Source organism: Phasianus colchicus, chromosome 5, assembly GCF_987193195.1.
Source record: "Phasianus colchicus chromosome 5, bPhaCol1.hap1.1, whole genome shotgun sequence".
In the NCBI taxonomy this organism is placed as follows: domain Eukaryota; kingdom Metazoa; phylum Chordata; class Aves; order Galliformes; family Phasianidae; genus Phasianus; species Phasianus colchicus.
The window spans coordinates 901,080-926,397 of NC_143440.1; the positions used below are offsets into that span (position 1 = coordinate 901,080).

The 25,318-nt window shown below is 37.8% G+C and overlaps 2 protein-coding genes across 14 annotated transcripts in view; one reads left to right on the top strand and one right to left on the bottom strand.

The window, feature by feature from the left end:
• Window positions 1–10,893, top strand: part of CCDC73 (coiled-coil domain containing 73) — a 76,257-nt gene extending 65,364 nt beyond the window's left edge. For all 12 annotated transcript variants that reach the window (XM_090142103.1, XM_090142102.1, XM_090142101.1 and 9 more), the window contains 4 exons: window positions 1,784–1,952; window positions 3,096–4,634; window positions 7,509–7,642; window positions 10,242–10,893. In XM_090142103.1, the coding sequence (XP_089998229.1) occupies window positions 1,784–1,952; window positions 3,096–4,634; window positions 7,509–7,642; window positions 10,242–10,457 (2,058 nt within the window). In that variant the 3' untranslated portion in view covers window positions 10,458–10,893. The remainder of the gene's footprint in view (window positions 1–1,783; window positions 1,953–3,095; window positions 4,635–7,508; window positions 7,643–10,241) is intronic.
• A 196-nt stretch (window positions 10,894–11,089) lies between these two features.
• EIF3M (eukaryotic translation initiation factor 3 subunit M) lies at window positions 11,090–25,302 on the bottom strand. 2 transcript variants are annotated; one of them, XM_031607196.2, is made up of 11 exons: window positions 25,154–25,302; window positions 23,914–24,046; window positions 23,215–23,353; window positions 22,702–22,825; window positions 22,075–22,169; window positions 17,469–17,552; window positions 16,070–16,169; window positions 15,516–15,597; window positions 12,326–12,469; window positions 11,775–11,835; window positions 11,090–11,358 (listed from the first exon to the last, which is right to left on the bottom strand). In XM_031607196.2, the coding sequence occupies exons 1-11, from the start codon at window positions 25,193–25,195 to the stop codon at window positions 11,238–11,240; spliced, it is 1,125 nt and encodes a 374-aa protein (XP_031463056.1). In that variant the 5' UTR covers window positions 25,196–25,302; the 3' UTR covers window positions 11,090–11,237. The 2 variants fall into 2 exon arrangements, with proteins under 2 accessions (XP_031463056.1, XP_089998248.1); XM_090142122.1 differs by lacking the exon at window positions 25,154–25,302 and adding an exon at window positions 24,664–24,752.
• Window positions 25,303–25,318: the final 16 nt, after the last annotated feature.

A 25,318-nucleotide genomic window follows, 5' to 3' on the forward strand; every position in this document is an offset into this window, starting at 1 on the left:
GTGGGTGAGTCCCTAGAATGGCTGCAGTACTTTGCATTTCTTCTTACAAATGAGTTTAGAGAATGAGAGACATAATAGTTTTTCTAGTCTGGCTTTCAGCGATCTTCCTTTGACATTACTTAAGCCTAAAAGTTTCTCTGATGTAGTCAGTGATCCAAGATCCCATGAAAAGAGCTTGCATTGCTGGGTATGCCAAGTCCACGCTCAGCTGCATATTCAGGATATGTATGAAAAGTCATTAAGTGGTTAAGCATGTGGAGATGGTCTTTTGAAGCAAAAGGAGGAGCACATAGCACTGCAGGTAAGTGTTACCCCTTACTTAAACTGGATTGCAAATTTATATTCTAGTCTTTTATAAGATGGAAAAAACAAGGTTACAAGCTGTAAGAGAAAAATTCCTTGTGTATGGAGAATATTCTGTTATTTGGCAGTCTTCTGTCTACATTGTTGTTCCACTCATTTTTCCACTCAGATAATGGCTCATCCTTCAAAGAAGGAAAAAGTCATTTTGCATCTCTACAAATTTTCTCTTTCAGTGTTAGGGAGACAGTAGGTAACTACACTTCTTTTGTGGAGTAGGTAAAATGTAAAATGACAAACTGAAACTGCCTTAAATTTTGGAAGAACTTAAGTGAATTTCTTCACACATTCATTCAAACATACACGCACATGACTAACACACGTCTGGAATGCACTTAATAATGCTGTGGGAATTAAACTTGACATGCATCTTCATTGTGCAATATCTGCATCTCTTCCCCAAATAAATTAAGCTGGGAGCATAAAGATAAACAGTTCATTCATGTGACCTGTAGAAAATTGCTTCCTGCAGGTTTCTATTGTATATCATCTACTACCATACCACTGCGATTATCCAATTTTGACCAGTGTTCTGTATGTGCCTCCCTCCATTTTACAATATACTCTGTCCTCCCCAAACATCTTATGCCCAAGTACTGCACTTGTAACTCCCTCCCACATCCCAACATTCCTTCCTTCTCTAACACCTCTAGCCACCCAAGTATCTTTTAGCTTTTCCTTTCTCCTTTTATGGAGTAAGCAGTGCCCCTGCTCCCTCCCACATCCACCTACTTTTATTTGATCCAGCACGTGCTCCTGCCTTCAGCTGCAGATAAAGGATGGATGCTTCTTCTTTTCCTTTTTTAATGGGAAAGGATGAAAGGTAGTTTCTTCACTATTTGTCTGACAGTTTTAACATAATGTAATGGAATTAGACACCTTTCAGGATACTATTCCTATTGAATTTGACTGTTCAGATTCAAAATCCACCTGGGAGGGAATGAGGAATGGGCAAAGAGCAAATTCGTGAGTCTTATTTGTGTATGAAACTGAGTAAAAAAATCCCAGCTGGTTTGTGAGGTGGGAACAAATAAAAAGTGTTAATAGGTGCATGTGAGTTTGAGCATAATTAGCGATCATGCGGGTGTTTTCTACATAAAACTACTGAGCAGGTCACTGATCTAACCTGCAGACAGAGGGCATCATCCAGTCAGTGCACATAGAAAAACGTCTTCCTTCCTCTGAAAAACTGACTCTTTGTGTAATCTGTTTTTGTGGATTGTGATTAGAAATTAGAAACACCTAATGTCTTTCCTGCTCTTCTAGAATCCTAACCTGCTTTTTTTTCCCCCTTCATTTACATTAACTTCATATGCTTCAGGAGAATGGTCTTCTGTTTCCATCAGAACTGTAAAATGAATTCAGAATCAGAGACTGCAGTAGGTTATTAAAAAACATATAATCTTTTTCCTTCTTCTGCTAGAATGGTCAAGAACAATCAAAAGACAGTGAAATACAGACTATTCAGAAAGAAAATGATTGTATGCCATTTATACTAAGAAAAGACAATAACTTTGGACATGAAGATGAAACTGAAGTAAAAAACACAGTGAACTTCTCCTTAAGCACTGAAGAGTTACAGATAGAACAAAGTAATAAGATTACATGGATAGAAGAGATAAGTAGTACTGTTGATAAAGGGATAAATAATTACAGTATAGCATATGATAAGAAAATGTTTGAATCCCAAATTAAATGTTTTTCTAACAGCAGTAAATTCTTGATGTCAGTAATGCTGGTCTGTGATAAATTCCCAAGGCTCTGTAGGAAAGCACAATGCTTCTAGTGGCTGCCCTGGGACATAAAGCAAGCTCTGTATTCTTGCTCCTCAAGCTGTTGAAATATCTCCTCCTACGTTCCAGCCGAGTGGGCACAGGTTAGGAAGAATAATGCATACAGAAGCGTTTGGTAGGAAAACCAAGGAAAGATTTCCCCTTTCCCACAAAACAATAAAAATAGGCCCAAGAATGCTTGCACTGCGTTTGTTCATGTGGATGATCATGATATTTTTCTGTACAGAGTGCTTGATGACTCTAGTAAGTGACTTTTTTTGAAGCCTAAAGACCATATAGTCTTTAATACTTTGCTGCATTTTAGAAATTGAGTGGAAACTTAAGCAATTATTAACTTTAAAATGATTGCTTTATAGGATCAGTGCTCATACTATCTGCATGTACTTTCAGAAAACATCTTTCAGATAGTGAAATGCTTTAATTATTCCTCATTGGCTCACTGCCATCAAGTTACAGTATGTTCCTTTCTGTATGAACATAGTCAACTCAGCAGGTTTGGTTCTTATTAACTAAACATGCCACTTTCAGAAAGATAAATAGTTGCAGTAGTAGACTGCTTACAAACTTTATATAAATGCACAGTGGGTTGACTAAGTGTTATAATTTCCCAATTAAGACCTTTTAATAATGTAAGTACTAGTTGGGAAGTATTTCAATAGATTTTCAATACAAGCAGTAACTAAAAGGCACAGAGTGTTAAGATATTTTCTCTTCGAACAGTTTATAAGTGTTTTGCAAATTAAGATAACATAATATTTATCTTAAGTAATTTTCTTCTATATTTTTATGTGGATTGAAATATTACTGTAATGTAAGAGAAGAAGAATCTGTGTTGATACGAATCTTAAGTCAGTATTTTAGAAATTTTAAATTGTAATTACAGTGTTTTATTTAATGTGTTGGCGATCCATCACTAACTAGAAAATGCACTAACTCCAACAGAGTTACAAGTTCTTGAGAACAGTTTTAAGGATGAAATTAATGTAGCTAGCCCTTTGGAAGGAAAGCAAAGGGAGGCTTCTCCCAGGAATATCCTCTGCACAGATACTGATTTAATTACCCAAGGACAGAACTCGGAAATGCATGTCACTGTATGTAAAGAAGCAGAAGACCTAGAAACAACATGTAGAGTGCTACTGGAGGGAAACAGTGCAAATTTACAACAAAAGCTACAGGACAGCACTGGTCCAGCAGCAGCACATCACACAGAAACAAGCAACGTACTTTTAGATGCTACTGACAGAGTAATTGTCTGTGAGAAAAATGCAATTCAAGAGATGAACTCTAGTAACCAAGAACTTTGTAATGCTACACATGAATCAATTTGTACTAAGGCAGACAAAAACTCAAGTTTCATAGAACTCAACAGCAGTGTTCTTACAATTGAAGCATCCAAAAAAGAGTGTGAAGCAGCTGTCTGCACTGAGAAGAGTGCTGTGTGTGAAAGAAATACAGATAATCATCAAGTGAATGAATCCCATTTTGGAATCCTATCTTATGCTAATGAAAACTGTCAGACAGAATACCAGAAACGTAACTTGCTAAACAGTGACAACAATGTGGATAACAGTTCATGTAAAATAGAAAAAAGCTTGTTACATCTGAGTGGTTTACCTAGAGATAAATTTCCTTTTAAACAGATGCATGTAGATGCTGATGATAAAAGTTACAATGATAATGCTGCAAACATCAGCAGAAGTTGTACAGTAAGGAATACTGGTTTTCCAGCAATGGATGCTGAAAATTTACTAGCCATTAATCATGATACTGCAAGTACTGATAAAACTACAAAAGAACACAATAGTAACATGCCTCTTACAGGTACTTATAATTTATGTCCCGAAAAAAGAAATAAAGGAATAAATGTGGATGATGTGCACAGCAAACAAGCTGAACAGGACAGCACTGAGCAATCAGGAGGTGATGGAAGTACGTGTACCTCAGATGCTGAAGCCGTCTCTCCAGTAAAGGCGGATGATTTTAACACAACTGTTCAAAAAGTCTCAGCTGATGGAATTGGCGCAGATAAACTTAATGAAGAAATTCAGATACAGTCCATCAAAAATGGACATTCCCTGGACGTTAATGATAATTCAATAAATAACACCACGTTAAAACAGAAGGAAGACTCGCTGCACAGTACAGTTCCCGGAAGGAAGTCTGCTGAGGGGCACCTGAAAGAATCATGCTCTTTACTCATGAGAACATCTGGAAATTTAGTAAATGCAAGTGGAAGGTCATCCTTTGATCTTTCAACTTCAGATAAAAAAGCTGAGAAAACTTCAGTATGCTTCAAATTTCTAGAGCTCAGTTCTTGTTCAAGAGTAAATCAAATGAGAAGTCAGGCTACATGGACTTCATCATCCCGAGAACCTTCCGTTTTGAAAGAGAAACTACCATGTCTAGGGGAAAACAAAAATGTGATTTCAAGAGCATTTCAAAACATCGGTGAGAATGTTGGCAGGAAAGAAACAGGACCTGGTAAGAAAGAGAAGTGTGTATATTGTTAAGATATTGTATGTATATTGTTGTATATTGCACAGAATATGTTTTTTAGAAGTTACTAAAATATGAAACTTATGCATTTAAGCAGTGCAGTGTAATATTAGAAAGCTTATTGTAAAAAGAAGAGTGAAAAATACTATGAGATTTCTCAATTTATCATAGAAATGTAGCTAAGCAGTTTTTGTTTGATTAATTATTTGATTAAATAAACTTTTGGTCATGTTTTCCTTGGTGAGAGAAAAGCAGGGCAGTTTCAGATGGAATTTTCATAGGTGTTTGTAACTCTAAGACAGGGTGTATTTTATCAGTACTTTGCATATGATCTGAAAAGCACTGAGCATGTTCTTGAAATCATTCAGTGCTCCCATATCACATAAAAAAAAAAAATTAGGGTAATTTATGAACCAATAGATATTCCTTTGAATCATGGTTAGAGAAAAGTTACCCAATTTTAATGTCCACCATTGGTTCAGATGGACAGTTAGAAGCATCTGAGTGAGCAGAACGTGTGAAAGGAGTTGATACCATTGGAGGCACTGTAAAACACAGCTGGCTGTTAGGAGTGCTCAGTGAGCTTGTCCATCTTCTGTTGCTGCTGATCATTTTCTGAGCAATGTTTTGTCTATGCAAAAAAGTAAATATTTTACTGCACGTTTATAAATGATTACAAAAATGTGGAAGGATTCAATTTTAGATTTGTTTTACAATAAAAACTAGCTGCTAATAAAACATAGTCTCTTACCAAAGTAAAAAAAAAAAAACCAACATTATATATATATTTATATATATATATAATCTCTGTTTCCAAAGTATATCAACTTCAGCGTTTACATCTATTCTTCTACGTCACTAACTGGATAGAATAAAAGATGGCATCAGTGTTCCCTTCCTTTCTCAAAATAAAGCTTGCATATGGGTTGTTTTTAATCCCTGTATGCTATAAGTTTGGAGAAACTTTTAGTCTGTGAAGAACTGAAAGCCCCTAGCTTTGTTCAAAATGGAACTTTGGCTGCTTAGATGTTTGTCAGGAGAGCCAGGACTATGTTACAGGGGGTGTGTGTTTCATCTTTGCTGCTTGAGTGTATGAAGACAGAATGGAGACCCTGCCCCCTGACGCCTCCACAGTTTGGCAGCCAGTGGCAATGAGTTGGAAAACCAGCAGCCTGATTTCCTAACATTGTTCTGGTATTATGAATTTAGGTTTATTGCTTATTTTGTTCCCGTAGCCATAGCTCTAGCATACTTCTGTATACTGACACAATTTTTTCAGTTCAGTTTTGTCCGGTTTCAGATGAGCCTTTGTCACTGAGACAATAGTAGCGGTAGCAGAACCCTGATCTCAAGATGGCGCATTATTTTTCTTTGTAACGTGAATTTCAGAAGCAGTTCCAAGAAAATCCACGCGCAGTTGTGATGTTCCACATAGATATTTTTTTTCCTGCAAGAACAGATTGTGCTATTTGAAATTAATCCGTGTGCTGTTCCTTCTTTTCTTGTATGCAAAGTAGGGTAGTTCCAAGAAGTGAGTCTAACAACTTCATCCAAAGGAGCCACTGGGGATTTGAATATGACTGTGCTTCCACAAATGAGTTACCTAGTGACCAGTACAGTCATCAGACCTCTTTAATTCTGGCAAAACTTCACAGCTGAAGATCTTGGGTTGGGTCCCAGATCTGCCTCTCCCTCTCATCGTACTGCCTAATTTATATAGGCCCCTACTTCTGCTTGCCTGCCTCTTGGAGAGTAGAAAATCTTACTGACAGGGCACCTAAGAATTAGTCATTGCAGTACACTCAGCACTGCAACTTCCAAGATTCATTATGGCTTTTTTTTTTCCAAATATTTTCCTAAATGGCAAACCAGGGGTGGAATCAGTGTGGATGTGTTCCTATGTTTGCTTTTATTTTTCCTCATTGAGGCACAGCTAGCCACATAAAACACTGAGCACTGAGGTTTAGTAATCTTGTATGAGGGAACTCCTTTTACTGCCTAGCGACAATGCAATCTGCTATTTATACAACATTTCTGGTTCCAGCAGCCACACTGCATCGAGTAGAGGAATTAACTGAGAGTGGGCAGAATCTTCCTGGAGAACTCTTCTCCTATTTGATTCTGCAAAGTAATGATTTTACTATTATATCTGTAACTGACGGGCATCTGTTTTGTGAAAAAAAACAGAGACTGTTTGCATTACAAGCAATTTTGAAGTATGCTTGTTTTGATTCTGCAAGTAGTTTGCTGTTGGCTTCAGTGGAGTCTGCTAGCAGGGCATAAAGCCACTGCAAGACTGCAGCCTTACACTGCTACAGTTGATCTACTTATTTGTCCTTTGTACCTTTAGTATAGAGCTATAGCCTGATCTCATGCAATATTAGGTTTATCTGTTTACAAGACTCCTTATTTTAAAGATGCTGTCTGTCTAAACAACTTTGTATTTAGAATGTCCTTATTACGAGTTACCCTGCAATATTATGTTAGGATGCCAGTAATTATATACTTTATGATCATTATCAGAAGCTGAGTCTTAGAAGTGTACTGTTTAATAAAAGGTATATTCAGTTAGTATACTGGAAATGCTTATATTCTGTATAAATCCGAGTTTTCATATCGTTAACTTAATATGTGAAAGTGACACAAAACATCTTCAATTGGAATAGGAAAGTACCTCGTCTTTGCAGAAGAATCTGAAAGAAAAATGAGGGAAAAGCCTGCAACAGAGATTCAGTGATTAAAACAAAAAAAATTTGATTTTTTTTTTTAACATCAGGGGTAAACCAGAAATGTAGTTACTTTACAATTAGTGCCTAGAGACTAAATTGCAGTTGTTACCATTTCCTTTTTGTCAATCAGGTTCTACCAGTTCTAACGGAGCCGCCGACACTTGGAATACCTCTAGGATCCACCGAGCCCCCCAGGGAGACCCTACTGAAGAATGGAATGCGATGGCAAAGACTTTTTATGATTCTTCTTTTCCCACAGAACATGTAAGTCAATTAAAAATATTGTGGACCAGACCTCAGTGAGCTAATTCCACAGATATTTGTACAACTGTACACATCTGGATGCTTTAAGACTGAGTCAATCTCCAAAATAATATCAAAAGGGCAACTAGGCACCATTTTTCACAATTAAGGTTGATAGAAAGCAGCAGGAAAAAGTCACAGCATATGAATCAAACAGATGCTAACCAGTCTGTTCAGGAGGGGAAGAAGAGGGTAGTTCATTGTGTACCTTAATAAAAATCATCACCTAAAGATTTTTCTTTAAAAAAAAAAAAAAAGTAGCAGGGAAAAGTATAAAAACATTGCTTCTTTTCTTTGATAGGAACAGCTTATTTTTTAAAGAAAGTCTGTGAATGGCTTAAAAATTCAGCCAATCTATGAATGACAGCCTAGCAGTTTATGCCATGCAGCAATTACATAATGCCACATGTTGTCTTACTGTTTTAGTATTATGATACTAGGTGTGTAAAAGCAGACAACGGAAAAGCAAGCTGGTGTTTTCCAAGAAGACAAGTTTGTTCAGAGCGATACTACCAATGCCTCATACTGCATTCTTAGATCCATGTTAAATCCTAAACATAATATTCAAGAGCAATACAATAATTTACAACTGCAATGAGCCTCCTTCTCTGGAAGAGGTTCTAGAGGAGTTTCTCAGTTTGGGCTGTCTCTTCTGGATGTAGACATAGTATTTTCAGGTGACAAAACTGGCTTTTACTAAACATAACCATGTTTACTACTACATGCTACTAGCATTCATGTTCTCTGAAATTAAGAAGACTGTTGTTATTAAATTACTCAACCTTCCTCATGTAACGATACTTGAGCATGAGAATAAGGTGGATTTTCTGCAGAATACCAAAAGTGGTGGTGATATTGTGCCTCCTGCTTTTTTGTCATGAGGTGGAGCCAAGAATAGATGAGAACACTCTTCTTGCTCTTCCTTGCTTATTCTTTTGTACTTTCAGCTGAGAACCTCAGGAAAGGGGTGGACTAAAGTGCCTAATTTACAGCAAGTAGAAAGCTGTACTTCATTATCTGATGGTGGTTATACTACTACATCACCTCCAAATTAAAGCTTCTTACGTGCAGGCTAAGTAAAAGCTGAGATAGACATGAACAGCATGCCTTGCTGATTTGACCTTAGATTATTTTCCAAGCAATTGCTCTATGAAGTCTCAGCCTGGGACATTGCAGACCACTCCTTCCCTTTTGTACTGGTGCTGTTCTAATACCTTCTTTCTTTAAATTTGTCATTTTTATGACTGACATGTAAAAGCTGCTGAGATTAAGAAGAGGCTCAGCGTTATTTTTTCTGCTCAGTTCTGTTGTTTTGACTATCTTGTACATTTATAACAGGAACAGACTTATGCCTTCTTCCCCTTGGATAATCTCATTTAACCAAAATGCAGCACTTGAAAAGTCATAGAAAATAAAAAAAAAGTATGTTTTCATGCATGTCCCCCCATGGTATTAAAGAGAACTTACTCTTTTTTACAGCGTGGGCAGTAAGATGCATTGCTTTACTTGTATTTCACTGTGAAAATGCTGAGGATTTTTAATTTGACAGATAGGATTTTTTTTTCCAATAGGTAAATTCAACAGTGTGCATTATGTTTGTATTCTAAACTTCAAGAAATGCTTGTATGCTGCAGAAGGAAAGTCTTTTAATTATTAGTCCATGCAACAGCATGTAGTGTGCACTACAAATTATCCCTCTTTAAATTTCAGTCTGTTAAAAAAAAAAAAAAAAATCCATGCTAAACTGAAAACAGGCCCACAGACTGTAGCTTACAAGTAGTTAGGCCAGTTACACAGTGTTCAAAAAAGGCTCAACAGAGCCTCACCTCACAATCGTATAAAATAGAATCGCGCTAGCATGCAACTTCCTGGACATCATATTTGAGATCCCAAGAACCACAGCAGTGCTGGCTCCATGTAACCCGTTTTGTTGTGAGCTTGTGCTCAGGCAGGTGGCTGCTGCTTTATCTTGGCCTTCCCAGGAGGCACACAGTACAGGAATATGTGGAGAAAGCTCACTGTTCAAGCAACAAAACTGCTTCCCTGATTTGTTGCTTCATTTAGATATATATGAAACAGTAATTAAAACTATTCAGAGAACAAAAAGGTCATTAACATGCGATGCCAAATGCTTACAGACCCCGCTTCCATTAATGATGTTTGTTTTCTCATCTATAAAGCTAAGCAGAGAGGGAGTTAACACTATAAACCTCATGATTTTGGGTTTTGTTAATCAAATTATTGCATAGCACTAGAAGTGTCAATTGCAACATTAAACTGTTTAATTGAACTATTTATTTTGCTAATCTGCATTCTAGTGCAAGGTTGTCTTTTTTATTCATTCTCTTCTGCATCAAGTCCTACGTTAAGGTTAGGTTTATAAATTTATCAAGTCTTCCATTTTCAAGCTGAAGTAAGCATCTCAAATAAAACATTTTTTCCAATTGACGTATTTTTCTGTTCATACTTCCCTGCATACTTAATGTCAAATTATTGGTAACAATCTGAACATCTGTATCTGAATTTTTTTATTATTAACTACCACTTTTTTGTCTGACAGGTGAAAGAAGGATTTACTGCTTTGAATGAACAGAAGTCATCTCCCATGACTGTAACTCCAGCACAAAGTGAAAGAACACTGAGAGAGGAGGACAGATGTCCTACTCATAATTCCGCTGTACAAAATCAAATAGAAGAAATTGAGAAATTCCTCAATTTGGAAAGACTTTGTTCATCAAGAAAAAGGAAATATGAAGACAGTAAAAAGCAGTGGTAGGAGATGGATAAACCACTTCTATAAGCTAAGTTGGTAGAGCTATTCCTCTGTAGTGTATATTCTTGTACTTTCATGCTTAATACGGGATAAATACTTTTTGTTTAAATATAGATGCAATTCTAATTAATTAACCTGTTTCTACAATCAAATGCAAGCAAGCTGTTACGAATTTGGCCTGAAGTTAAAAGTTCACAAGTTAGATGTTGTAATAAGCCTTTAAGCAGCATTAAACCAATGCCCAGATCTTCTAAGTCAAATAGTTGTTTGTGTTGACAGACTGCTCTGTTTTTGAACACTGCTGCAACTGTTTCAAAATCTAATTGTCCTTACAGACTCGTGCCTCTTAGGGTTGCTGTGGTAGGTTCTGTGAAAATAATGCCTCTTTCCCCACTAAAACATGGGGTATGACTTACGAGCTTTCACTTCTGGTTCACATCTCTCCTCCTTCAGGATAATAGTAACCTCTTACTTCAGTTACTTTACACCATCATTCCTCATCTACCTCCCTCCCACCCCATACCTCTTGTCAAAGAGCAATCTTCGTATGAGAAACCTAAGTAAAAAACAAGAACAAAAGAAACAGGATATTGCTACTGTTAGTTATTTCTAATTATATAAGAAAATCAACAAGAGATTTTCCCACATTTTATTGCTTTTCTGTTCCACTTCAGAGTACTTGTCTTCTTTAAACCAATTGTATACATTTTGGAAACATTCACAAATGGTCAAAGTTTTGAATAAAATGTATCTATTGCAAAACATTTCTAGGTTATACTTTCTTTAGGTGTCTGAGAGACTGAGAAGACTGTTTTTGACTTGATTCAAATTTTGTTTCCAGGTGTTTAGAGTATCATACAATTGCTGCCACTGCTGCTTTCCAAAAGTCCGATGTGTGCTGTGACTAGGGAAGTAAAACAAAATCAGATGATTACTAGATGTAATACTCACCTAACAATTCTTTTACAGCATTACTTTAATCTCACACATGAGCATGGAAGTTTTTATTTTCTGTAAAAAGCTGCTTCACCAGTTACAGTTCTGTAGCCTTCCCAAATATTTAAAGCAACAATAGTCATTAGTATTCTTGTCACTATTAGGTCATTAAATGAAATGTGCTGGAAAATAGGACTCTTTCATTAAATAAGCTAATCACATTCAGTCTGAGCTTTAATAAAATTATGATAAATAGCAACTACTTAACTATCACCAAGTGCTAGGAACAATACCTTGCCTCTAGTTAAAATATTCTACAACCGTAAGTGAAATAATTAGAACACACTAAGTTCTACAAAATGCTGTGAAGAAATTAAGTCTTACCTGACAACTACTTTCCTCTGTGTCTGATCTATTTTGCAGTATACCATCTTTGTCTTTACAGCTGCAAAAAAGAAATGCTGTTTTAAGCCCTATTTTCAAGATAGGGTGATGTCATATTGCATAAGCCTCCTATAAAACAGTAGTTCACCTAACATTGTTTTGCTGACAGTTTTAACAATTTAATAGGCAGAAATGCAAAATGATGTAATAAGATGGACGTATCTTGCTCTTATTGATGCCAAACTAAACTACTAAAGAAGCTTATAAAAAAAAAATAATACCCCTACAAACTAATAGTTTTAATGACAGCAAACAAAACCAGGTGACAAACGTGTAAAAGATTTATTAGACAGAATTATTTGAAATATATTTCCCAGGACTAAGAAAGTAACTCTTTCAAAGTCAGTTGTACATTCAAGCACAAAAGTTTTACAGATACATCTATGCTGGAATAGAATTAAACATTTCTCTCAATATTTAATATTAGCTCAGAAGACTATATAAGGTACAGTTCATTAGCATTGTATAAAGTACTTTGCTACAGTTCTTACCATCAATAACAAATGCTTCTACATCATCAGCTCCAATCTGAAGTTCCTGCTGCATTGTGTCAAATGATATCTCTTTATTCTCTACAGCCATGCCCATGAAAGTAAGTAGCCTCATTTTTGCCATATTCTGTTCATGCAACAAGCCTGTGTGAAAAGTATTGATGGTTTATGGATATTAATTCAATAATATCTAGTTTACTTTTCATGGTAATTTTACTATATATTTTCCAATAATACAGAATTTCACATAGTGAAAACATTCCACCTGGCTTTATCAATGTTTTTGGAGGTAATATTTATTCCTGCATCCTCCTTGTGTTCTCCTAAAGCACCTAGTTTAGTTATGAATTCATCAAGACTCAATCATCAGTGAAATGAATATCCAAAAGGAGAAGAGTGGAGATTTTTTTTCAACCACTGAGGACATCATCTTTACAGAACCTGGGTTGTAAGGGCACAGCTGATGTTTTTAGTTAGATCAGCAGAAAGCGTAGCAGTGCAACACAGGAAAAATAACTGGTGATGTCAAAGCCTTCCTCCAGCCTCACTGCTCATTCACATGTACGTACTTAAAAAAAAACTGTAATGGTTCAGCAGCATAACATTTCTGTCCCCTAAACATGTGTTCTGAGTAACTGCTTACCCTGTATTATAAAAGCAATGACTTCCATGCATGCTTACTGCATCTCCTATCTCAAAAAAAAAAGTGCTCTTCAAGAACATGTAAACAGGTGCTAAGACGTGTTAGAGCTTTTGCAAGGTAGTACGAATGGCAACACAAAGAACTGAACCCTGCACTTGCACATGTACAGCTGAGTTCTTTCTCCTGAAAAAGTGCAGGTGAACAGAGCTGCCCTTGGATGAGTCAAGGCCTTTCTTTATCAAGTTCTCTGCGGCACCAACTAAGCTTCACAGATAGTTCCTTTAAAATGAATAGCAATCATTTGGTTTTGAAATGACATTATAAGCATCCACATGGCTTCAATAAATATTTAAGTTTGGAATTTATAACATCCATACTCTAATAGGAAAGCACATTAGTAGAGAACATCATGTTGTGTTAATTAGCTGTAATTATGATGCAGGCTCCCTATTTGGCACCAATTCAACAAAAATGTGATCACTATAACTCATACGAATGAGGAGCATCAGAAAATATACCTGAGTTTAATGGAAATCTACAAGCATCAAAAAATCAATTAGCACACATTAACCCTAATTAACAAATGCAAATGAGATGCTGATTAACTTTCTGAAAAAGGCTGCTGATAATACCAGATTAAATGTGGACATGTTAGGGCGATTCAGTTGACACAGATAATGCTACTGCTGGCCTAAGTTGTCAGCATTAATAAAACAACAAATTGTAACAAACTGAAGCCACCTGTAGGAGCCTTTATTGCACAGCTTTCATGGACTAATCTTAACTGCTTCTGATCCAAGTAAAGTTGATTTTGCAACAGCTCTGAAATTAACAACATCCTTCTTTATTTTGAAGCCCGATATTTGAGACAATTTTGAGAGAGGGAGAGAGAGAAAGACTAAAAACACTTGTTTTGGCGAACAGATTTAGATTTGGATGTTTTAGAGAACTGTTGAATGCCTCCTCAAATAATCATACTGTTTTCTATATTGATCTGCCATTGTTTTTTAAAAGGCATAGCTGAAAGAAGTAGACCAAGTTCCAAGCATTCCAGTTTGAACTGCTTCAGAATCTCTACATTAGCCACAGCTGAAAGACATTCAAAAGTTCCTGCGTGCACCATACAGAAGATGACAAATCAAGGCAAGTGGAAGGTTGTTTTTCAAAACAGCTGTACAGATATTTAAGGATTTAGCTACGATCACCTGAATACCAGACATATTGAAAATATGGAGACCTTATACTCTCAGCTAAACGTAGATACAGGAAGGCAAAGCAAAATAAATGATGACTATTGTATGATGTACAGATAAAAGCACAACTGCATTTTCAGCAAATAGATGTACGAGCACCGAACAGATAAACCATTTCAACATATAAAAGTAACTACTATCTACAAAAAAATCCTTTCCCCTTAGAAAGAAAAGTATAAAATGTCTATACAGTGAATGTTTAGATAAAAAGACAAAAGATAATGTTATCCTATACACACATTTACAAACTACTGAAAACTTGCTGCTAATTTTTATCTTTAAAAAAAAAAAACCCGCAACTATCATTTTAATACTCAGAGTACCAGCACTTTTAAGCTTTGAGGGTAATTATTCTCAGAATTATACCACACTCCATTAAACAAAATAATGCATATGTTAAAAGGCTGCACTAAACTCAGTTTTAGCAAAACTATGCCTTTATTCAAATGCGTTCACTTAGTGTTCAAGTGTCATTTCAAAATCAAAGTTATAAAAAAAAAAAATCAGATTTTTATGGAAACATTTATTCATTACTAATATGTCAAAACCTTAATGCAGTAATAAAAAAATCTGCATCATTGAGCAATTTCTGCATTGTCACTGACCCCTGTCCTAAAAAGCTGGAATATAAAAAACGTAATTTTAATGCATGCAATAGCTTATGAACCAGTGCTCCTTTGAAACAGTCAATTACACATCAACGGGGGAGTGTCAAAGTGTTAATTACTACTCCTTTTTTCCACAGTGTGTAAATAAAGAGGGTGCTGACATTAACATTCCATCACATTGCTTCATGTGATGAAACAAATTAACTGGGACAGACTGTGACTTGCTAGGTCTAATGCATCAGCACACGCGCACACACGTACACTAGTCTGCATGTTTTACCTTGCTGTTCAGGGGAAGTATTTGAAGTATTTGCTGTTATAAAGTTACTGATCATTAGAAAAACACTGTTAAGAGATTTATACAAGCTGCTGTCTCGCTTATTGAAGTCGTCATCTCCGACCCAGCCTGATGTACCAATGCACTAAATATTCCCTCCCAAAGGGTTTAAGTGAATGAAGTGGAGAAAAACAGATTCCTATTTGAAACCCCCAAAACAGCTTGTCCTAGCATATATAACAAACCACACTTAGACAGTCCATTTCTGAGAGGTTAGAGTCTAATCCACTGTTTAGAAAAAAAAAATCATTATTAAAATTCTGTCTTTGATATTTGGGTTGGAACTGAAGTCCTCTGCAGGTTCTATAATCATAAGCCATGTCAGAAATACAACAACTTGAAAACTTACCAAGGGAGTCAATGAAGTCTTTGTTGTTCTGATAAAACTTGACATAGGATACTAGTTTAGCGCTTACAAAAATTGTCAAAAGCTAGAAGATGGAAAACAAATGTAAGAACAGTTTAAAGATTTTCTGCTTCCCTCTTTGGAGAATGCCCAGACACATAAAACACTGTAAATACTACTGAACTGGGAAAAAAACAACAAATAAACAACCCCCAAAACAATAAAAGTTACAGTTCTTAAGAAGTCTCCTGCTGAAAGTTAAGGGCAATCTGTGCTGTGCTTATTTTCTCAGATCAGAAAGGCAGTTTTGCCAAAAGAATTCATGGTGAAGGTGCAATTTGTAACTAATCTTCCGAAGCTTCTGAAGGGAAACTTTCTATTATACATCTTACCTGTAACATTTTAATTTTCTGATTCTAGGAACATTTTTTTTAAAATAATACATTGCAACTCAAGATTAATGACACAGACCACTGTTCAATGAATTTCCACTGACGCTAATATAGCAAGGACTTCCCAAGAGATTAAACCAGCTTGCTAAAAAGAAAGCTACTCACATCATGAATAAGTTCGCCCTCCAAAAATTTGACTGGTTTTAAGGCAAGGAGATGGTCAAAGAGAAAGGTATTTGGATCTTTCAGTGCTCGTACAATACATCTAATTAGAAAAGAAAAATAATTACTTTTACAGCAATACATATTTTGAATGCAACTCCATTTGTTTTTCTTTGCTTTCTAGGAGATATTCCAGGGTTTTCAACTAGGCTTAAATATGAGGCACATCACATTCCTAAGTAACTTTAATCTTTGTTTCACAGATGGAAAAAAACAAGAAAGAGCAAATGCTCGGTACTTTGCCCCGTATCACAATTAAAATTTGCCAGGTGGTAGGACTACAGATGAACCTACTGCATCCAACTGCACATTTATTACATTTACTTCCAGCCAAACCTTCATTCCTCGTGGTGTTTTTACTGTCCTCCTAAAATTTCATAGAATTAAGTCGTTTAGGAAGATTAATTATACTTGAACATGTGACATAAAGCAGAGAAAACCTCAATACCAAACACTGCAAGACCTATGATTTATCAGTTGCAGCTCCAGACTATAAACAGTCCTAAAGTGTTTCTAGAACTCTAGATGAAAGCATTTGCTCGACAGCACATTAGAAGACTGTTAGTGCTACACTAGTGCTGATGGCCTAGACCACGACCCTGCCACATAACACACACCCAAAAGAACCTGAAGTCTGCCTAGACACAGCAATGTGGTCAACTCTAGGTAGGTATGTTCTCTGAGATGTAAAAAGCCTCGATGGTAGTCACTGAGATTTTCATTTACTTATACACAGATGTTTTAATTTTCAAAATGAGTCCTGATTTTTCTGCAAACTTATGTACAAGCTATTACACACGCAGCAGATCTGTGGAACTTATTAAAAATCTAAGTTTGTCAGAACAATGGTAGGCAGAATGCAAAATTTTGCCTGTAGGGAAAACACACTGCTAAGAACAAATTTTACTTCCAGCATATCCACCAAGTAGCTTTATTTTTTTTCATTTTCTTAGTATTTGCTCCTAGAAAAGAGAGCAATAATTTCAATAGGAAGTGCTATTTGAAAAGAACGTTTAAGTTAAAGATTCAAATAACCAGCAAGTAAAAAAAAAATATATCTGAAATCCAGGACACCAATTCAACTTTTGATTAGATACCCGATGTAAACTACCTATTTTACGAAAGTTCAGCAGTGAGCAGAACTATTCCTGAATGCTTGCACAGTGGAGTGAACCCAGAAACACCCAAACTTACCATAGGCTGCAAACTCTTCATCGGGTCAGCCACGCTATAGAAAAAATGCCCCACCAACAAGGCCATTCCCTACTCTTTAACATAAGGCAATCAACATAATACTGCAGAACAGTAAAAACTTGTGAGGAAACCAGGAAGTCAGCATTACCTGTGAGCATCAACTCTAGCCTGGGAAGCATTGTCCTCTGTGTAACTCCCCAGTAGTTCCACCATTACTTTTGCTGCGGTATCGCTGAAGAAAAAAAATAAAGTCACCTTAGGATTGCTGAAAAAATACCTCCAAAACATTCAAATATTTAAATAATTCCGTCATGATGTTGCAGGTCAAATTAAATTACACTTGAAAAGATGTAGATGATCCATTTTAATTCCAGTGGAAAGAACAAATTAACTAGATGTATTCTTTCAATTCTTGTTCTACAAAATGTTTATCTTCACCCTTCATTTCATTCTCTTAAATTGATAAATTACCTGCTGGTTATGGAAAAAGCTTTCTGAGCTAGGAACAGCTTTATATGGTTCACTAGAACGCTCCTCTTATGCACATCTGGATTTAATCATTGCAGAATAAGTAGCACTGCAAAGTTTATTTCAAATGTAAGACAGCATATCTTCAAGAATATTTATGGTCAGAAAAATAGCTGCGTAAAAGCTCCCTTTTCTTCTTTCACAGATTGTCTCCAAGTATTCAGAGTGAGAGCTGCTCATTTTACTGATGAAGTTAAGTGGCTAGTGATTCAAGCAACTCAGGCTGCTGTGAAGAAAGCAGCTCCCAACACTGCTGACAGACAGCTTTTGAGAAAAAAAGGCATTCATTCTAAGAAAATGGAGTAAACTCTGAGCCTTGTCTACCCAGATGATTTTTTTAAACAGCTCCTTGGTGTTACTGCATGCCATCTCCAAGACAGATAAGAAAGAGACTGTGTCATTTTAACCAATTTTTATTTGTTGTTATGTATAAGTTCTCACCACTAGTGAGGCCAGCAACTTTTGATGCTTCTTTACAAAGTTTTCAGCAAGAAAACAAGAAAAAAGCATCATCCTATTTCTTACGGGATCCTCATTAACTACTAAAAGATAGTAGCTGCAATAGTTTGTCCAGACAGATAACAGATTGCATTGGTGCCTCCTAAGTATTTAATATAGACACAGTAAGGGCTGGGTGCAGATACAACCAATATCTGATAATAAGAGCAGGAGCTTTGCAGAAATTCCCTGTGCTTTCATACAGTCACGTATCCTTGGGATCCCCTTTATGCAGAAGTACTTTCTGAGGGGACAGGAAGGAAGGATACTGTTGTCTCTGAGCTACAATGGAAAGCTAAATTCTTCCTTCCAAGTATTTCAATTGCAGATACACCAAATTTCCCCCTGTGAAGAAAATTAACAGTATTCCAGTCGAAACACACATACAAGCACGGCCTAGTAGACCTACAGATGAATAAACTGTGTAACAGTAATATATCAAATTGCTTTAACTACTTAAAGTAATGGCAGAAGTTGCACAAGAGAGGACTAAACCTGCACAACACTGTCAGCAGCTCCCATGTGGATTTAAGTAGCAGCACAAGCTAGAACATTAGTTGTTGGCTTTTTTTTTTATAGTTCAATGACTATCTTTATATGGGTATTTATCATAAAACTCATAAAATTGCTATTTGACAGCTTCTCTGTAGAGTGAAGTTTTGTGCTCCTGGAGATAACACTGATGTTTCTGCTCCCAGTATCACAGATGTGCAGAGCAAATATTCAGACATCATGGGAAGAAGGCATTATCTATAATTAAAGAGGTCAGCCTACGCTTTGTCATGGCACCTGATGCTAGTGTGTAGAAGAACAGATAGCCATGTAATAGTGAAATAAAACAAATTTAGACAGCTTTGCACATATAAAGGTTGCTTCAAAATTAATGCCTTCTATTTATTTCCATGAAAACTACAAAGAGCACAATAACACTGTCTGATAGATTGAATTCCCAGCTACAAAACCAAATTTTCAGCACAATCACTGCCATTTGCTATGCATTTTTGCCAGAGATGAACAAGAGCCTGCATGCTGCACTCGTGAAAACCTGCATAGCTGACCAGAACATGGCTTGTCTTTCATGTTGCTGCTGCCACTGCTGAAATGCATCACCCACCACCTCACTGTGCTCACATCCCGTGCCTGGTCTCTATTCCCAAGCTTCCCGTGTGAAACTCTTACGAGTCTCAGCAAATATGTCAGGATCATTCTACTCCTTTTATTCCTTCATCTGATTCTATTCAGCACCACACTACTACTACACCTTATGGTGTTTAAAGCACCAAGACAGATCACCGTATTGCCAAAAGTTACTGCTAAAACTGTAAGCTACATCAGGCTGGAGCCTGGCATGACATTCAAGGCTCATAGGAGAACACAACTCTTAGGCTGCAAACAAGACATGCCTGCCTGCAAAACTTCACCTATAACTGGAAAAGAAAAACAGGTTGTATTACCTTGCAGTTTCATACCAACACAGCTAGGAAAATGCTGAATGTTAAGCAAGCTGACATAGAAAACTACTGTAGAACCTTTACGGCAAGAATCAATCATAAGTAGCAGAGAAAGTAACTAACCTCTGGCAAAGTTCATCTGTCAAATACAGAAACCCAGAAACATGCAACACCAGTTATCAATTTTCCAGCTGCGGCTACCAATTTTTCTTTAGCTGATCAATGGAAAATAAGAGTGCTTCTCCAAAGAGCTGAAGACAATTTTTATCATCAGAAAAAAAGAAACTTCCGTATGAAAGTGACTGGAAAAGATTTGATAAAACAAGCTTTTCAGGAGCTGTTCGCTACCAACCTACTCACTGGGGAAAGCCTCTTAGGTCTGGAAAGCCATTTCTTCTGCCACATGAACTGAAGTTAAAACATAAAAGAAGCTAAAGGACCAAGATTCCATTCCTTTCGACAATGTTTTTTTTTTTCCTTGATCATAAATCAACAAAGTAACTGAGGTATGATTTTTATTGCTTACTTTTCAGTTCCCACTTATCTTCCCATACCGCTACACCGAGCAGCATTCCTGTGTGCTACAGCTGGAATGCTGCTGTGTGTTTCCCATAGTATTGCAAATACTGCCCACTGATCCAGGAGAGTGAACCAGGTCAAAGGTGCTAGGGTCACTTCTTGTTTTCTTTCCTGGAGAAGGGTGTAAGTGCTCTGAAAAATTGCTCCATTCACTGCAAAGCTCACTGCAACAGATGGTAAGGACACTGAGTGCAGAAGTAATATATTACAGAGTTTGTAGAAGTTTTTAATGCCTCACTTAAAAAATATTACTGGTAAGCAAAAATGTCATTTTTTTCTAAAACTGGGCAGCTAACTGCTAAATAACCTTGGTAGTAAGCTTACTGTAGCACTGAGAACAAAAGCCAGAAGTTTAATTCACATATTTTGATAGTAAAACTAGTTAAAATATAATTAGCTATGAAATATGGGAATTTAGGTAATTAAAACCTCTTATAAGCATAAATCAATAGGATGAGAAATATTTTAGGGGTGAGAGCACTACAGCTTATGAGTGTAATACTTTAAAACAGAAGTGCTACGTTGTATATAAAATCTGATTAACATTTTTGTAATGATTTTGACCAGTTGAAATCTGTTATGAAGTATCATCAATGCAAAAGCATTTTAACGTTAATGACAGGAAATTGCTTTAATGTTGCGGCTCAGTGTAACAACTCCATGAGGATTAATCACCCCTAAATGGAGATTCAGTAAAAATGATCCTGCTCTGCTGACACAGCATTTCCAGGCTACACTTGCATGAAGCCAGAATAAGCTAACTCTCCTGCCAGAAAAAACTCTCCTCCTACTGTGACAGCTCCACACCTGCCTTTCTTCCGCAGAAAGGTCACCTCCCCATCCAATCCACTGTACAGCTGCACAAGTGCCTACACCAGCATGTGTGCACACAGAGAAATGGATGGGGGAAAGAAGTGCTTCTTTCTGCAGCAGTACAATGTCATGCAAATACAGGAAATGCTGCTCCCCCTCCTCCCACAGCAGGGACAATTTAGACAGATAGGCTGATGCAGTTGTGGAATACATACTGAAACCACTTCAGCCCATATCAGCAGCCCTGGCCAATACTTTCAAATCACCCTATCACATATCCAAGATAAATTGATGACAGCTCTCAGTTAAGATTTACATTAATTTACAGGCACGGTACAGACGGCATTGCTTTACAGCCAGAAGATACTGGTCTGCCAAGTTTGTTAGATCAAAGATACCTCTTATGATCCAGGATAATGATTTAAAGTGGTCAAGCAGGTATTCTGCAGACATTAATTTTGATGACTGGTAGAAATCTTTGTCTTAAAGGTAATGTTTGTATTAGAAGACTGATTCCGTTAACTGTGATTGATAAGCCTCCCAGCATCATTAAAAAAGAGATAGCACTGCCATGCGCTAAAATGCCAAAAGTGCAATTAAACTTATGCTAAATAAACTTGGCATAACACTACAATGCTTGAAGATTAACATTTACAAAAAGGAATAGTTTTATTTTGGGAGTCTGTAGCTAATTCCCTCTAATTAATATTCTCTAAGAAATGGTTTAATGCAAGACTGCTTAAAACAAACGAAAAAGCATCTGGTATATTTGGACTGAATTGTTAGTTCAGATTAATTTTAAAAGTGCCGTGAGAAATAGTTCTCCTAATGTAACTTGCAATACATCAGTGTAAAATGCAGTGATCTATTACTTGTCTTTTATACCTCTTTTTGCAGTCTACGAGGACATCATACAGCAGTCTTAGAAGAGTGTGCTTTTTGTCTGTGCTGAGATTCCAGTCAGAAATCCATTTTCGGACCTAAGTAAAAAACAAGTGGAAAGGAAGCACTGGAAAAAAGCTAAAACAAAACTGTAGTTATTGACTCTCAAGCAGAAAAGGATTCAAAAGAATATTTCACAGTAATATATCTTCCGCATCCTCTGACTACCAGGCTCCCCATGCAGAATGTAGAAGTTTCACCACAAGAAGCCAGAAGTCTGCATTCTCTGTGTTACTCCTTAAGGACAAGAAATTCCAATACACTGCGATTCCAGAGCATGGAACACAATGCCCCCAATTCCTGATCTAAGCTCCTCGCTTTCGTTACTATTGCAAGAAACAGATTCATGGAACTACGGGCAGAATTGGAGACAAAAAATAAATGGCAGCTTGATCTAGATTCCACATGTAGACCTTTAAAAGGTAAGAAGTTTTGTGTTCTACATTTCTATTTCATAGACTCTAGCAATTTTTAGCAGGAAGAGATGGTCTTTGTCAACCCCGAGTAATACTTAGTGAAATGCAGTGTGGTTAATACAGAGGCCACCACTTGAAGCACCACAGTAATTACCTGATCTAATTCAGTTGGAATGTACTGGATGGCACCACATGATGAAGCCACTTTAAGAAGGCTGCAGTACACTGTGTATCTCACAGGAGTGTTCTTATCCATACCATGGAAGAGATTGCTCAGTCTAAACCACAAACAACAAAAAACTGAGTTAAAAGGTTTAGGAAAACATTTAGGAAAAAAGGGATGCATATCAATGTTTCTAGTTATGCGTGTGCTTGTACAAAGCACCTGGTAGCACATTAAGTCCATGCTGAATTGTAACAGTGTTCAGTTTTATAACAGGTTCCAGCTGAGAAGCCAAAAGCTCTGTGCATTTTTAAGTTCATAATACTTAGCAAAGAAAGTATAACAGTAATTTATTTTATGATAGGTAGTATGTGGTTTTTTAAACTTTTCCCTACAATGGACGAATCTTAATCCGACATCCCATGCTTTGATTTAGAGAGGTGTATGAAATAATGCGCTCCCTCTGCAAGATACCAGTCTCACCTTTCTCTACAAAATACTTACAGCTGCAGTCTGAGAGACGGGCGCTCTCCTTCCCGAAATTTCACTAACTTCTCACACAGACTTTCAATCAGTGCTTCTTGTTTGTCAGGTTCCAGGATAAGAAGCAAAGAGACTACACTGTTCATGACACTCTCAACATCTGCACGGAAAAAAATATACAGCTATTTAGAACTGCCAGAGACACTCATCATCAGTAACTGCTATTTGGTGCTGCAGTTACTTCTGCTATGCATACTCATTTTGCAAAATACTGCAAAAGATAAAATGCCAACATTACCAATCTGTTCATCAGAATATACAAGAGATTTGGCTCAATGTGGTCTTCTAGTCACAGATGTTTAGTCTTGATTGTTTTGCTACCTGTTTGATCTGTCACCAGGAACATTAACTAGCACTGAATCTTTATCATATAACTCTCAGAGGGAAAACTGGTTTCATATACAACTCAGCTGCCTTCATAACAAGCACAGTCTAGCTCTGCTGCTGACTCCTTCAAAGGGCAGTGGATGTTTGAAGGGAGGGGCAGAGCAAATGCAAATTTCACATGGCCTTGCTGGAAGCAAGTACTTGCAGTTTCACAAATACGCATGTGTTAACATGTAAGACATGCAACACAGCTCTAAATTCTGCTCATGGTTACTCATTTGAAAACATTAATTGTGGTATGTTTAGCAAAACTGGCAACTTGAAGTGACAAACCTTTATCATCCTCTTTCAGGCACACATCACAAACTTCAATGATCTGTGCCAAGTCAACATGAAGTCCCCCTTCAGAGTTTTCTTCAGAGATTTCAGCTCCCTTAGACTTCAGGTAAGCTCGAAGTTCTGCAGCCTTAAAAGAAACACACAAAACAGTTGGTTTGTGAACAGCAATATTAAAGTAATAGAATTTCTTACAGGTTTTTCTTCCACAGTCACTTCTCTTCCCCTGCTGCTCGCACAGTAGCTGACATCTTCTGGCACCACCCAGTATCCCATAGCACTCCCTCTCCCCAACGACAGCATATAACCCTAACACCAGCTCAGCGCGAGAGGCAGGAACTGAGAGCATCACCTCACTGCTGAGCTTTCTCTCAGTGGGTACGTGTCACTTCCAACTACAGAGTGCAGGACTGCAGCCTGGTAATGTTGTGTGAGAAAGATGCTTTCTTATGAATTTTTACAACCTCTAAAAATTTAGTTGTCTCTTCTCCAGGAAAGTGTATAAACAGAACAACGTTAGAGAAGGCAGACTTTACAGACATCAAACAAATACAGTTCCCAGTGTAATCCTATGACCTGGTTTACCTTGTCACAGGCAAGCTCTGATCTGGATGCAACTGTAACACTAGGTGTAACTTCTGTCAGATTCAGTGTCAAACCAACACAGTGCTGCTGGACATCACTAAGTGCTCCCTGCCCCATGGCTGCTGAGGGCATTCCAGGCTAACTACCCTAAGGGAGATTTACTGGACACTGGGACATGTGAGGCCAGGAGAGAAGGCTGGTATTTCTGAATGCAGCTCACGTAGGTTTCCAGGTCTACCACTTCAAAGCCACTGGAAGCAGCACACACTGCCAGTCAAAGACAGAAACAGGCAAAGCCCCTGACATGTAATGCTTTAGCCAGTACTGAAGTAGTTATCACTTCATAAGAAAGCACCGTTGAAGAGACCACAGAGCAAAGCACGAGGGAGGTGGCAGTCCCTCAAGAGGCAGCACCAAGACCAGGCGTCTCTCTGAACTCGGGGTTTCTCTAACGTCCCCCTTCCACCTGAGCTGTGCCTCCGGGCGGGGGGCGCGGCAACCCCCGCACGACAGGGCCGGCGCCGCCTCCCAGCCCGAGGCCCGGCTGCTGCGGCGGAGGGGCCCGCCGCGGACAAACAGCTGCCCTCCCGCTCCCCTCCCGGCCGCCCCGCGCCTGCCCGCAGCTCCGCCGGGCCGCCCCCCGACAGCGGACCTGGTCCTCTTCCGTGATGTCGATGAACGCGGGGACGCTCATGACTGCAGCGGAGGCTGCCGCGGCCGGCCCGAGCACGCCGCCGCACCGGAAAGACGGAGCGACTTCCGGTGCCGCGAGACACCCACTTCCGCTTCCTCGGGGAGGGGAGGGGCGCGTGGGGCG

What these genes read in the sequence shown, in the direction of transcription:
- EIF3M (XM_031607196.2), bottom strand. Translation starts at nt 25,195, where the DNA reads ATGAGCGTCCCCGCGTTCATCGACATCACGGAAGAGGACCAG. An exon ending in CCGTCTCTCAGACTGCAGCT is followed by an intron (nt 22,826 to 23,214) that starts GTAAGTATTTTG and finishes TTTGTGGTTTAG; the next exon opens with ACTGAGCAATCTCTTCCATG. An exon ending in AGAAGCATTTGTTATTGATG is followed by an intron (nt 11,836 to 12,325) that starts GTAAGAACTGTA and finishes TCTTTTTTGCAG; the next exon opens with CTGTAAAGACAAAGATGGTA.